The following is a 15,671-nucleotide window of genomic DNA, read 5'->3' on the forward strand; positions in this document are numbered from 1 at the left end:
TGTTTTGCACAAAGTGCTTAATAAGTATGATTGAATGAATGAATAAATGAATGCCCAAGCTGGTGTATCCCTTTGGCATAACCTCAGCAGACAGGCATTCCCATATTTTAGAAGTGGGAATAGAATAATAATAATAATGATAGCATTTGTTAAGCACTTACTTTGTGCCAGGCACTGTACTAAGCGCTGGGGTGAATACAAGCAAATCAAGTTGGACTAAGTCCCTGTCCCATGTGGGTGCACAGTCTCAATCCTCATTTTACAGATGAGGTGACTGAGGCACAGAGAAGTGAAGTGACTTGCCCAGGGTCTTACAGCAGACAAGCAGCAGAGGCAGGATTAGAACCCATGACCTCCTGACTCCCAGGCCTGGGTTCTATCCACTATGCCACACTGCTTCTGTAGAACCCAGCCTTCCCTTTTCCTGGACCAAAATCAGGACTGTGACATGATAAAGAGTAAAAACAGGATATTTTAAATAACAGGTAAATGTGAAACCCACAGAAAAACAGTCAATAATTACTAATTTATAATCAGCTCAGTAGTATTTGATGTTTTGTGTCAGTGAGAGAGCCATATAGGAACGTTTGCTAATTACATTCTATCTCCTTCATAGTCATGAGCTTTCTTTTTAATGTTTATTATTTCAGTGGTTCGGAAATACCGTGACCATGGACTGGTGGGAAGATCTGTGGCTGAACGAAGGATTTGCCTCCTTCTTTGAGTTCCTGGGAGTGAATGCCACAGAAGGAGACTGGAATATGGTAAGTCTTTCTAAAGAGGTAAAATTCCGGTGTTTTCAATGTGAAACTCAATCACACCCCTAATCAGAGTTACCAGTCACAAGTCAAATGTTCTAACTAGCAGCATGCAGTACCTGTTCCTGTGGGAGGTGTAAAGACATGAGGAAGGAGGGTTCACCTCCCCCTTCTAGACTGTGAGCCTGTTGTTAGGTAGGGACTGTCTCTATATGTTGCCGATTTGTACTTCCCAAGCGCTTAGTATAGTGCACTGCACACAGTAAGCACTCAATAATTACTATTGAATGATTGAATGAATGGATTATGTAAGTGTAGCATCTGCATAGTTTTGGACAGAATTCCAAAGTTTACCAAAGGGTTTCAAATTCTCTAATTGAGTGAGCTAGCATCATTATTCAACACAGTTTTGTGAAAAAATATCAAATGTGGGGAAATTTCTTTCTCAGCTGTACCATCAATGATATTTATTGAGCACTTATTGTGTGCAGAGTTTGGGAAAGTACGATAAAACAGAATTGGTAGACACATTTCCTGCCCATAATGAGTCTAGAAGGAGTCTAGTATTCCCAAGAGATCTCCCATCCAGCTCTAGGTTCAGAACTTCACATCCAGACGTTACATTCAGGTAAGCACTAATCAGTAAGTGGGTTTTGCCAAAATTGTTTGCATTATTGCCTCTGGCCAACCGGAAGGATTTTCATAAACCTCTAGCCATCACTCAGGAGTCTTTGGGTGGCCTATCTCATCCAGAATGATCCTGCTTTTACCAGCTAAGTACTACAGGGAGAGAAATCAACTGGCCCAAACCTTTTTCTGACGTGAGATGTCTGTCCACTTTAATTTTCTGCAGCTTTTTGATGATGAGTTTCAGAGCTCTTCTTCTGACTCTGTAATGTCCTCTGCTCAGCTTCTCTCCTGCTTTTCTAATTAGAGAAGATGTCACTTCTTAATCCAACCTGTCATTTATACCTCCAATATGGTGATCGTTGGTTGAGATGGTAAAAATATCGGTCAGCGGAACAAATTACAAGCTACTTCTGCACCATGGGAATACCACCCTCCAGCAAACAGTAGTGGGTTAAGTAGTAAGAATAATAACAATTGTGGTGTTGGTTAACTGCTTACTATGTGTCCTCCACTGTTCTAAGTGCTGAGGTTAGATACAATAAAACCAGGTGAACGTAGGCCCTGTTCTACATGGGGCTCACAATCTGATGATGATGATGATGGCATTTATTAAGTGCTTTCTATGTGCAAAGCACTGTTCTAAGTGCTGGGGAGGTTACAAGGTGATCAGGTTGTCCCACTGGGGGCTCACAGTCTTAATCCCCATTTTGCTGATGAGGTAACTGAGGCACAGAGAAGTTAAGTGACTTGCTCAAAGTTACACAGCTGACAATTGGCGGAGCTGGGATTTGAACCCATGACCTCTGACTCCAAAGCCCATGCTCTTTCCACTGAGCCACACTGCTTCTCAATCTAGGTAGGAGGGAGACAGGTATCATATGTTGCCAACATGTACTTCCCAAGCGCTTAGTACAGTGCTCTGCACACAGTAAGCGCTCAATATATATGATTGAATGAATAGCCCCATTTTATAGACTAGGGCACAGAAAAGTTGTCCTGCCCTATGTCAATCAATCAATGGTATTTATTGAGCACTTACTGTTTGCAGAGCACTGTACTAAGTGCTTGGGAGAATGCAGTATAACAGAGTGTGTAGACAGAATCCCTGCCCACAGTGAGCTGACAGTATAGAGGGGGAAACCGACATTAATATAAATGAATAAATTAAATTATGGATATGTGCAAAAGTGCTATTGGGCTGAGGTAAGGTTGAAAAAAGTGTACAAATCCTAATGTAAGGGTGATGCAGAAGGGATTGGAAGAGGAGGAAAGGAGGGCTTAGTCAGGGAAGTCCTCTTGGAGGAGATGTGATTTTTAATAAGGCCGTGAAGGTGGGGAAAGTTCTTCTCAGTCGTATATGAAAGAGACCATAATTCCAGGGCAGAGAAAGGACATAGGCAAGGGGTCAATGGAAAGATAGACAAGATCGAGGTAGAGTGAGTAGGTTAGCATTAGAGGAGTGAAGTGTATGGACAAGGTAAAAGAGCAGCATGCTGGGCAGCAGCAGGAAGGGAGAGAGTCAAGGGTGGAGACTCAAGTTTATTGCATAGAAGGAGGCAATGGTAAACCAATTCCATATTTTTACCAAGAAAACTCTATGGATACACTACCAGAACAATTGCAGACGGAGAGCAGGGCGTTATGGGAGAGTCGTGTCCATGGTGATGCTATGGGTCGGAAATAAGTTGAAGGCATGAAGAGACTTGAGGAGGAGACAAGGTGACTAGATGCTTTCATTCACATGAAACTTTCACACAGCATTCATTCATTCATTCAGTTGTATTTATTGAGCGCTTACTGTGGGCAGAGCATAGCAAGCAAGTGGAAAAGCCTGGGATTAGAACCCTGGTCCTCAATCCATAAATTAATGGTATAAACCTGTGTTCTTCCCACTGGGCCACGCTACTACTAATATTAATGGTATTTATTGGGTGCAACACACCGAAGTAAGTGCTTAGGAAAGTACCACAGATCCAAAAGACATGTGCCCTTTGACAAGTGCTTTGACAACTAGCTTTTCTTCTGCAAACTGAGTTCCTTTATTGCACAGTAGAGCAATTTCTTTTGAGTTTCTCAAAGAAAAATATCAAAGAAACGGAAATATTATACTGCAGTGTATATTGTCATCTGAATTGGTACTTTTGCAAGAAGAGTTGAAAGGATCATAGGATGGGAAGGAAAGTTCCCTAAAGGGACCTAAAAAGTGCAGTAGGAAAAATAGTTACCAAAATTCCAGATAAATTAAACACAATTTAAAATGGAGTGGGTGGTTATATTTATACCAGTTTTTCAAACACAATAAAAAAATCCCCAGAGCAATAAGATCTTTTTTAATCCTGCCTATTTCACCCACGTCATACCCAGACCGCGAAACAAAACCATCATTTTTCTTTTCACTTTCTCATTATAATTATGTATTGCCCTAAGTAAGAAAGTGAGTGAGTGAAACCGCATGGTTTAGTGGAAAGAACATAGACCTGGGAATCAGAGGAGTTGGGCTTGTGACCTTGCAAATCATTTCACTTTTCTGTTCTTCAGTTTCCTCATCTTTAAAATGGGGATTAAGTCCTTTTACCTCCTATTTTGGCCGTAAGCATCATATGGGGCAAGGACTGTGTCCAACCTGATCATTTCGTATCTACTCCAGTGCTTAGCAAAGTGCTTGGAACAAAGTAAGCCCTTAATAAGTACCATTAAAAAAATGATAAATTGCTAGGTGGGATGTGGCATTCTTATTCTTCAATCACTAAAGGGTAAATTAGTCTGTGTCAGGAAAGACCCCTCTCAGGATCGCACCTGGAGAGTTTCCAGTACTCTACCAGTCTCAGCTATGGGAGGGAGAGTCAAACAAAGGCATACCCATTTCATTCCTAGCTTGGCCAGTGGCTAGCAAGTGGCAGACAATCTGGTGCAAGTCAAAACTCATCCATGCTGGTTAGAAGCATCTCGGGAGAGAGTCGAGGGTGGAGACTCAGGTTTACTGCGTGGAAGGAAGCAATGGTAAACCACTTTTGTATTTTTACCAAGAAAACTCTGTGGATACACTACAAGAATGACTACTGATCTAGAGCAGGGTGTTCTGGGAGAGATGTGTCCATGATGTTGCTATGGGTCGCAAACGACTCAACGGCATAAGACAAGACAAGATCAGGAAAGAGGTTGCATACTCAGAATGTAAATAATCTAGACTTTTTCACAAAGATCTGGTTTATTTATCAACCAGTGCTATTTATTGAGTGCTTACTGTGTGCAGAGCACATACTAAGCTCTTAGGAAAGTGCAATGCTACAGAATTAGAAAACACATTCCCTGCCCATAATGAGCAAGGAGGGAGAGGGGGAGATAGACATTAATAGGAAAAATAATTTACAGTATATAATTTAAAGAAATGTTCATAAATGCTGTGGGGTTGGGGTAGGGTGAATAGCAAATGTCCAGAGGCCACAGATTCAAGTGCATAGATGATGCAGAATGGAGAGTGGACTGGGGGAAAGAGGGTTTAATCTCTTAATCTTCAATCCATACTTCATGCTGCTGCCCGGATTATCTTTGTCCAGAAACGCTCTGGACATATTACTCCCCTCCTCAAAAACCTCCAATGGCTACCGATCAATCTGCGCATCAAGCAGAAACTCCTCACCCTGGGCTTCAAGGCTGTCCATCACCTCGCCCCCTCCTACCTCACCTCCCTTCTCTCCTTCTACTGCCCAGCCCGCACCCTCCGCTCCTCCACCACTAATCTCCTCACTGTACCTCGCTCTCGCCTGTCCCGCCATCGACCCCCGGCCCACGTCATCCCCCGGGCCTGGAATGCCCTCCCTCTGCCCATCCGCCAAGCTAGCTCTCTTCCTCCCTTCAAGGCCCTGCTGAGAGCTCACCTCCTCCAGGAGGCCTTCCCAGACTGAGCCCCTTCTTTCCTCTCCCCCTCGTCCCCCTCTCCATCCTCCTGTCTTACCTCCTTCCCTTCCCCACAGCACCTGTATATATGTATATATGGTTGTACATATTTATTACTCTATTTATCTATTTATTTATTTATTTTACTTGTACATTTCTATCCTACTTATTTTATTTTGTTGGTATGTTTGGTTCTGTTCTCTGTCTCCCCCTTTTAGACTGTGAGCCCACTGTTGGGTAGGGACTGTCTCTATGTGATGCCAATTTGTACTTCCCAAGCGCTTAGTACAGTGCTCTGCACATAGTAAGCGCTCAATAAATACGATTGATTGATTTAATCGGGGAAGGTCTCTTGAAGGAAATGTGACCTTAATAATTTTCTCGAAGTGGAGAGAGTGGTGGTCTGGCATATATGGAAGGGGAAGGAGTTTCAGGCTGGGGGTGGACATGGAAAAGGAGTCTGTGGTGAATAGACAAGATCAGGGCTCAATAAGCAAGCTAGAGGAGCAAAGTTTTGTGGGCTGGACTGTAGTAGGAGATTAGTGAGGTGAGATAGGATGGGGTGAGCTGATTGAGTTCTTTAAAGCCAATGGTAAGGAATTTCTGTTCGATGAAGAGGTGGATGAGCAGTCATAAGAGGTCCTTGAAGACTGGGGAGACATGGATGGAACGCTTTGACCTGTGCAGCAGAGTCAAGTATGGATTGGAGTAAGGAGAGACAGGAGGCTGGTAGATCAGCCAGGAGGCAGATGCAGTAGCCAAGCCGGGATAGAATAAGTGCTTGGGTTAGCATGGTAGCAGTTTAGATGGAGAGGAAAAGATGGATTTTAGCGATGTTGTGAAGGAAGAATCGACAGGATTTGGTGACAGATTGAATGGGTGGGTGCAACGGGCCAAGGAAAATGCCAAGGTTATGGGTTTGTGAGATAGGATATTGGTGTTATCTGCAGTAATGAGAAAGATGGGGAGGACAGGGTTTGGGTGAGAAGATAAAGAGTTCAGTTTTGGATATGTTTAATTTGAGGTGTCAGCAATACATCGAGGTAGATATGTTCCGAAGGCAGGAGGAAATGAGAGATTGTAGGGAAGAAGAGAGTTCAGGACTGGAGATGTAGATCTGGGAATCATCTGCTTAGAGTTGGTAATTAAAGCCATGGGAGCAAATGAGTTTTCCTAGAGAGTGTGTAGATGGAAAATAGAAGGACATCTAGACCTGAATCTTGAGGGACCCCCTCTGACAGAGGGTGGGAGGCAGAGGCAGATGCAGCAAAAGAGACTGAGAAGGAGCAGTTGGAGAGATAGGAGGCCCAAGAAAGGAGAGTGTCAGTGAAGCCAAGGTTGGATAGTGTTTCAAGGAGAAGAGGGTGTTCTCCAGTGTTGAAAGTGGCAGAGGTGTCTGGGAGGATTGGAATAGAGGATTTGAACATTAACTAATACATCAGAACTAATCTGTTTTCCCCGATTAAAAATGAATCGATACCAGATATCTCACATAACTTTATTTGGTGTTCTATCTGAAAGTAATCTAAATTTGACACTAAGGTAGATAATCATACAAACTCACACTCATACCTAGCTTATAAAAATAATAATAACTGTGGTATTTGTTAGGTACTTACTACATTCCAGGCACTATACTAAGCACTGGGCTGGATACAAGCAAAATCAGGTTGTTTGCAGTCTCTGTCCCTCATGGGACTCGCAGTCTTAATCCCCATTTTACAGATGAGGATAGAGAAGTGAAGTGACTTGCCCAAGGTCACACAGCAGACAAGTGGTGGAGCTGGGATTAGAACCCAGGTCCTTCTGACTCCCAAGCCAATGCTCTATCCACTAGGGCAAGACGCTTCATCTGGCTTCCTAGAACGCTTAAGCAGCTCATCAAGAGTCTTGTCCAAGAGGGAATTTTGCAGTGTATAAAACTGGTCAGTTGTGGTCAGCCAGGATCTATTAGTCTGTTCTTATCACCCTACTATCCTACTGATGAACGACACACCTTTGTGAGGGGGTTCCCCTGTAGAACTCATTTCTGACTCCACTCATCCTCAAAGCTTACAGCCTACATTAGCAGAAAACCATCAGTATCCACAGAGAAACCACTCAGATGAGTTGTAGGTGTTGATTTGAGGGTATACAATTGTGGAAAAAATAATTTGGTGGGGTTTATTCTGCTCATTTAATTTGTCACCCCCTTTGATTTTCATCCATCAGGCACATATCCAACTGGGCTTTTTCTCCATACCCATGGTGGAACCAACATCTGTAAATCATTTCCAGTGGGCTTTTATTCTCAGTGTTACTTGTACTGAGCACTCTTCCTCTTTCCTCTGCTAATTATTTGGTTTGAGCCAAAGGATAATTGTTCCTAATTGGATTTAAAATATTTTTATCGTACAAACATTCCCCCAAATCCTAGTCAGAAACCTCATTACCAGGAGTGCTAATTACTGTGCAATAGGAATTTAAAACCCATCAGAAGTTGTGAAATGCGTGACCAATGTCGCCATGACAATAAACTCTGGTCCTTGGATCTGGGATCTAAAATAAATTGTGGCAGAAGGAGGCAGAATAGGGAGCCCTAAAGATAATTAGGTCTTAATAGCCTCTTCCTTGCTGCTTTTTTCCTTTGGTTTGTTTCCATGGGAGCTTGTGTTCTCAGGAAACTTGAGATGATTGCCTCATGGAGATGCTTAAGGTCTCAATCTAGGAATAGGAACCAGAAAAGAGTGAAGATGGGTGGATGGGATAGGAGGAACTGGGGCAATTTGGTGTTGGAACAGAAATTTTGCATATCTGATCATTTGTTAAGCATCTGTAGTATTTGTTAAGCTCTTACTATGTGCCAGACACTGCTTTATGTGCTGGGGTGGATACAAGAAAATCAGGTTGGACACAGTCTCTGTTCCATGTGGGGCTCACAGTCTCAATTCCCATTTTACAGATGAGGGAATTGAGACACAGAGAATTGAAGTGACTTGCCCAAGGTCACACAGCAGACAGGGGGCAAAGGCAGGATTAGAACCCATGACCTTCTAACTCCCAGGCCCATGTTCTATCCACTATACTTGCTGCTTCTCTTGAAAATGACTCACAGCCAGCATAAGCAATGGCGCTGAGCTCAACTGGCCCCTGCTATAATAGTTTGAGTATTTAAGCGCTTACTATGTACCAGACACTGTTCTAAGCACTGGAGGAGATACAAGGTAATCAGGTTGTCCCACGTGGGGCTCACAGTCTTAAACCCCGTTTTACAGATGAGGGAACTGAGGCACAGAGAAGTGAAGTGACTTGCCTAAAGTCACCAAGCTGACAAGTGGCGGAGCTGGGATTAGAACCCACGACCTCTGACTCCCAAGCCTGGGCTCTTGCCAATGAGCCATGCCTCTTCTCTTGCTATGGCTAGTCAAGTCCTGAGGGATGTAGAGTGAAGATGCTCTCTCCCACCTGTGCCCATCCATGCTGCCCACACTGCTGGAACTGTTTTAGGTGAACCAGGCGTTCAGCAGAAGTGGCCATTGGGATATCCCCCAGAAGGACGGGGGATAACCCAACGGAACTGGGATGACCTAGTGGGTACAGCACGGGCCTGGGAGTAAGAGAACCTGAGTTTTAATCTTGGATCCACCACCTAACTGCTGCATGAGGTTGGGGAAGTCACTTAACTTCTCTGTGCCTCAGTTACCCCATCTTTATAATGGGGATCAAAACAGTGAGCCATGGGGGACAGCTAATACAACCTGATTAGCCTGTATCTTCTCCAGTGCTTAGTAAAGTACCTGGAAAATAAGGCTTTAAAAATACATTTTTTTCTAAATAGGCTGTGGCTTAGTGGTTAGAGCATGGGCTTGGTAGTCAGAAGGACCTGGGTTCTAATCCTGATTCAGCCACATGTCTGCTGTGTGACCTTTGGCAAGTCACTTCATTTCTCTGGGCCTCAGTTACCTCATCTGTGTAATGGGGATTAAAACTGAGTCCCATAAGGCAGGGACTGTGTCCAACCTCACTAGCTTGTATCTACTCCAGCACTTGGTAAAGTGCCTGGCAAATAGTGCTTAAAAAATACCATTTTTAAAAAAAGGCTGGGCACACCATTGCCTAAAGGTAAAAGTGACTTGACATGGTTTCACCCCTAGAAGTTTTATTGGAGCACAGTTCAGTCCTCCAGACATCAAACAGAGGAATGTAAATGGATTGAACATACTGAATTTCTCTTTTAAAACAGTTTGCCTTTTAGAGGCAGTGGAGCAGCTAAACTCTGGTTCTTCCCTTAGCTGAAAGCTCAACAGAGATTCATGAAGTGAGATTTTAGAACTGTCAGAGGGTTTGGGGGACATGAGTGAGAAACAGTTTGCAAAACTTCTGGATTAGTGAACTTCCAAAATGTCAGAATTTTAAATGATGCAATAAAACAATTTTCCTACTCTTCTATTAATCCTTGGATCTTATATTTTCCCCTGTTCATTGGAGACCAGTGGAAGTCCAATTACAATGGTTTTTTTTTTTTAATAAAAAGAAAAATGGCAGGGAGGATGTGAAAATTGCTAACTCTGAAATTACTTTTAGAAATTCATTTCCAAGCTGCAACTTTTGTAATCATCCCTCCATTTTACTTTGCTAAGCTTTTTCTTTATGTTACAATGCACACAAGCAAACAGAATGTTAAGCGAGGCCATTTGTCTTAGGTGATGACAAAAATGCACCAACAAAAAGCACGAAACTTGCGTAGCATAACCCAGATAGAGAAACCAACTCTGGGAGAGGCCTGAAGGAAAATTGGGCAGCAGATATGATAAAAAAAAATCAGGCATTAGGCAGACAGAAAATTGGGGTTTGATTTAGTCTTCATGGGAATCCATGCGCCTGGGCAGTAGGGTAATCATGGAAAGATGCCTCTAATCTGGGCATGTCCAGAATATGGCAGGTTCAGAGCCAGGGGGTCGCCATTTACTGTGGCATCATCATATCCAACAGACAATTACTCTACCCACCTTCAAAGCCTTATTGAAGGCACATCTCCTCCAATAGGCCTTTCCTAACTAAACCCTCATTCCCTTTTCTCCCATTCCCTGCTGCATCACTCCTGCACTTGAATTTACTTCCTTTTTTCACCCGTCACTCAGACCTCCAGACTGTGGGCAAGGAGTGTGTCTACCAACTCTGTTATATTGTACTCTCCCAAGTGCTTAATACAGCAGCATGGCATAGTGGACATAGCCTGGGCTTGGGAGTCAGGAGATCACGGGTTCTAATCCCGGATCTGCCACATGTCTGCTCTGAGACCTTAGGTGAGTCACTTAACTTCTCTGGGCCTCAATTACCTCACCTGTAGAAAATGGGGATTAAGAGTGCAAGCCCAATGTGGGACAGGGACTGTATCCAACCTGATTAACTCATACTACCCCAGCACTTAGAACAGTGTTTGGAACATAGTAGGTGCTTAACAATTACTATAATTATTATTATCATTACAGAGCTTTGCACACAGTAAATGTTCCGTAAATATGATTGACTGTGGAAGGAGAGATGCTCCAGATAGCCTGAGCACAAATTCCTGTTGCCAACAACATCTTTGTTCTTTTTACTCCTCAACTCCACTGACCTCCTGCTTCATCTCACCTCAACGCACCCACTCACCAATGTGGAAACATTCCTGATCTCATCATCTCTAGCCACTGCACAATCCCTATCTCCAGGAACTCTGAAGTCCCTCTATCTGATCACAACCTCCTTACCTGCCTTCTCTACCACGCAGCCATTCCCCACAAATCTGTCCTGTTCTTGGACACAGACCTCTGATCTTTTGACTCCCTCCAATTTTCTGAAGTCATCATATCCCATTTGGTCTTTGTGCCCCAACGACCTTCCTCTGACACACAAATCAATGCTTTTAACATCATCCTTTCCACTCAACTCAACTCTTTCACTCCCCTGTCCTTCCACCAATCTCGTACTGCTAGCCCGCAACTCTGGATCATCACCACAGTACTTTTCCTCTGCTCCTGCACTTGAGTTGCGGAAACCTGCTGACAGAAATCCAGACACAAGACCAAACTTTTTTTTTAATGGCATTTATTAATCACTTACTATGTGCAAAGCACTGTTCTAAGCACTGAGGAGGTTACAAGGAGATCAGGTTGTCCCACGGGGGGCTCACAGTCTCAATCCCCATTTTACAGATGAGGGAACTGAGGCACAGAGAAATTAAGTGACTTGCCCAAAGTCACACAGTTGACAATTGGTGGAGCCGGAATTCGAACCCCTGACCCCTGACTCCAAAGCCCATGCTCTTTCCACTGAGCAATGCTGCTTCTACTTCATCCTCACTTGTTTAAATTCTGCCCTCTCTGCCCGGCAATATTATTTCTCCATCCTGACTGAGTCCCTCACCCATTGCCTACATCAGCTGTTTCAGACATTTAACAACCTCCTCACACTCCCTGTGCCCTTCTATTCCCATCTCTTGCCCCTAATGACCTGGCCACATACTTCATTAGTAAAATTGAAGCCATCAAACATAACCTCCTTAAAATTCCCCCTGCTCCTCTCCAGTGTCCCCCCACCCCAGCAGTATCTCAAGAGGAGCTCTCCCACTTCCTCTCAAAATCAACCCCCCTTGAACTGTACTCTCAATCCACCCCTTCATACCTTATCAAAACACTTGCTCTTCCCTCCCTGACTGCTATTTTCAACCCTTCATTTTTCAATGGCATCTTCCCCTCTGCTTTCAAACATGCTCATGTCTCCTCTATCCTAAAAAAAAAAACCCTCCTTTGACCCCATGGCTCTTTCCAGTTATGGCCCTATCCCTCTCCAATCATTCCACTCTAAACTCCTTAGCAAGTTTTCTACACCTGCTGCCTCCACTTTCTCTCCTTCAATTCTCCCCTTGATCATCTCCAATATGGCTACTGCCCCCTTCATTCCATGGAAACTGCCCTCTTTAAAGTCACCAGTGACCTTTTCTTGCCAAATCCTAAGACCTCTACTCCACCTGATCCTTCTCTACCCCTTAGCTGCCTTTGAAACTGTGTGCCACCACCTTCTCCTTGAAACATTATCTAACCTTGGCTTCCCTAATATTTTCTTCTACTGATTCTCCACCTATCTCTTTGGCTGCTCCTTCTCAGTCTCTTTTTCAGACTCAGTCTCCACCCTCAAATCCTGTACCCTCTAACTGGGAGAGTCCCTCAGGGTTCAGTTCTGGGTTCCCTTCTATTCTCCATCAGCACACACTCCCTTGGAGAACTCATTCACTCCTAGGGCTGCATATACCATCTCTACATGGATAATTTCCAAATTTACCTCTCCAGCCCTCACGTCTCTCTTTCTCTGCTGTCTTTTATTTCCTCCTGCCTTCAGAATATTTCTATTTGGATGGTCCAACAACACCTCAAACTAAACATGTCTAAAATAGAACTCTTTATCTTCCTACTCAAACCCTTTCCTCCCCGTGCCTTTCCCATCACTGTAGGCAATACCACTATCTTTTTTTATCTCACAAGCCTGTAACCCTTGGTATTTCCCTCAACTCATCTCTATCACACAACCCTCATATTCAATGTCACCAAATCCTTTCAATTCTACCATCACCACAGTGCTAAAATAATAATAATAATAATGCCATTTATTAAGTGCTTACTATGTGCAAAGCACTGTTCTAAGCACTGGGGAGGTTAAAAGGTGATCAGGTCGCCCCATGGGGGGCTTACAGTCTTAATCCCCATTTTACAGATGAGGTAACTGAGGCACAGAGAAGTTAAGTGACTTGCCCAAAGTCACACAGCTAAGTGGCCAAGCCGTGATTTGAACCCATGACCTCTGACTCCAAAGCTCGTGCTCTTTTCGCTGAGCCATGCTGCTTCACCCTTTCCTCTCCATCTGAACTGCTACTATGCTGATCCTCTCCTACCCATTTATCCTATCTGCCTAGACTCCTGCATCTGTCTTCTTGCTGACCTTCCTGCCTCCTGTCATTTCCCACTCCAGTCCATATGTCACTCTGCTGCCCAGATCATTTTTCCAAGACACTATTCGGTCTACATCTCCCCACTTCTTGAGAACCTCCAGTGCGTGGTTGCCCATCCTCCTCCATATCAAACAGAAATTCCTTCCCATTGGCTTTAAAGCACTAAAGCACTTCTCCACTCCCACCCTACTTTAATAATCTCCTACTTCAGCCTAGTCTACACACTTCACTCCTCTAGCTTTCTCACTATGCCCCGATCTCATCTATACCAACCCCGACTTCTGTCCCATGTCCTCCCTCTGGCCTGGATCTCCCTCTCTATCCATATACACTAGCCCACCACTCTCCCCACCTTCAAAGCCCACCTCCTCCATGGTGCCTTCCCTGATTAAGCCCTCTTTCGCTGACTCCCTCTCCCTTCTGCACCTTCTATCCACTTGGATCTGTACCCATTTAGCACTTGGTATCACCCTACCCTCAGCTTCACAGCACTTATGTACACATCCATAATTTATTTATACTAATGTTTATCTCCCCCTCTGGACTGTAAACTCCCTGTGAGCAGGGAACATGTCCACCAGCTCTCTCAAGTACTTAGTTCCGTATTCTGCACACAGTAAGGGCTCAAGAAATAACATTGATTGATTGATTGTTTTCTTTGTGAAGAGCATGGTATTAAGCACTTGGGAAAGTACAGTACAATAGAATTGGTTGTCATGATCCCTGCCGTCAAAGAGCAATCTAATGGAATTCAGTATAATATGAATTAATTTGAAGTGTTAAAGTTACCTACCTCATTCTATTTTTTCCAGCTTGATCAGATGTTACTAGATGATGTCTTGCCTGTACAAGAAGATGACTCTTTGCTATCTTCTCACCCTATTGTTGTGTCCGTGTCAACCCCTGCAGAAATAACATCGGTATTTGATGGCATATCCTACAGTAAGGTAAGAAAAGTCCCATGCCTTTCCCAGAACTTCCTGAGTAGTTCTAAGGAGAGGAAAGAAAACCCTGAAAGACCTAAAGAAAAATGTTAAAATTCAGAAGCTTCCAGGAGAATAAGGAAAAGACTACAAAAATTAGTCTGGAGTGACTTGTAGTTTAATAATGGCTATCAGGTTAGCTGGTCACTGCTTTTTGTAATCAATCAGTCAGTACAATTATCAAGCACTGTACTTAACACTTGGGATAGTGCAATAGAGTAAATAGGCATGATCAAGGATCTTATAATTGGCAATCTGATACTGAGCAATTGTCTTTTGAGGCTGCTACACTTGCCCTATCCCTATCCCTATCCTATCCCTATCCTTTTTGGGTTAGGTATCATACTTTGAATGAAATCAATGCTAAGCAACCTAGTTTGCGATGAACCTAGTTTTCTCCCAAGGTATATGTTCAGCACCTTTGGCAGTTGTATAACTCTTTCAGGCCAATATAATACCATGGTAAAAAATCACTACTCCATGTAGTCTAGACAGTAAGTTCAGTGTGGGCAGGGAATGTTACTACCAACTCTGTTGTATCGTCCTCTTCCAAGTGCTTGGTACAGTGCCCTGCACACAGTTATCTCATCTGTAAAATGGGGCTTAAGACTTTGAGCCCCATGTGGAACAGGGGCTTTGTCCAACCTGATTGCCTTGTATCTATCCCCGTACTTCGATTAGTGCTTCGCACACGGTAAGTGCTTGATAAATACCACAATTTGCGCCCAACATATACATGGGTGATGATGTACTTTCAATTAGCATTTGCAAATTGGTAGGACTATTACCTATTGCTAATGGGGCTAGTAGTTATCCAACCCAGACCACTTCCTAGGGAAGTGTGTCTTCAAATAGACTCTGGGATCAGAAGAGTACTTAGAGGCAGTTAGAGGCTTGTGAGGCTTTTAGTGTCAGGAACTGTGGCTGTATCTCATGGATGTATTTCTTTCCCAGCTCTAAGTATAGTGCTTTGCACACAGTAAATGTTCTGTGGAGATAGCTGGTGAGAACCTGAGTCAATTTCCTCACAGTCGAGGTTTTAGAAATCAGGGAAAGGGGAGGAATTGACTGATGAGGGAGTGGTTTTCCACCCCAACTTCTCTCTCTCCCCTTCCTGACTAACCAAAGCTAGCCAAGTTGACAGGGACCTCAATTACCTGCATGGACCACATATAATAGTAACAATCGTGGTATTTGTCAAGCACTGATCTAAGCACTGGTGTAGATACAAGGCAATCAGGTTGACACACTCCCTGTCAATCAATCAATCAATCAATCAATCGTATTTATTGAGCGCTTACTATGTGCAGAGCACTGTACTAAGTGCTTGGGAAGTACAAATTGGCAACACATAGAGACAGTCCCTACCCAACAGTGGGCTCACAGTCTAAAAGATGTCCCCGATGGGGCTCACACTGTTAATTGCCATTTTACAAA

At 43.6% G+C, this 15,671-nt stretch overlaps 1 protein-coding gene and 1 non-coding gene across 2 annotated transcripts in view; both read left to right on the forward strand.

Annotated features, from left to right (window-relative positions):
- The window catches only part of LOC119935750 (glutamyl aminopeptidase), an 84,885-nt gene that overhangs the window by 27,826 nt on the left and 41,388 nt on the right, over positions 1-15,671 (forward strand). The window contains exons 6-7 of the mRNA XM_038755228.1: positions 651-764; positions 14,064-14,198. Of these exons, the coding sequence (XP_038611156.1) occupies positions 651-764; positions 14,064-14,198 (249 nt within the window). The remainder of the gene's footprint in view (positions 1-650; positions 765-14,063; positions 14,199-15,671) is intronic.
- Positions 4,167-4,304, forward strand: LOC119935979. Its single transcript, XR_005453574.1, has one exon. It is a non-coding gene; the product is annotated as a small nucleolar RNA SNORA7 (small nucleolar RNA).

Source organism: Tachyglossus aculeatus, chromosome 12 (genome assembly GCF_015852505.1).
Source record: "Tachyglossus aculeatus isolate mTacAcu1 chromosome 12, mTacAcu1.pri, whole genome shotgun sequence".
NCBI lineage: Eukaryota > Metazoa > Chordata > Mammalia > Monotremata > Tachyglossidae > Tachyglossus > Tachyglossus aculeatus.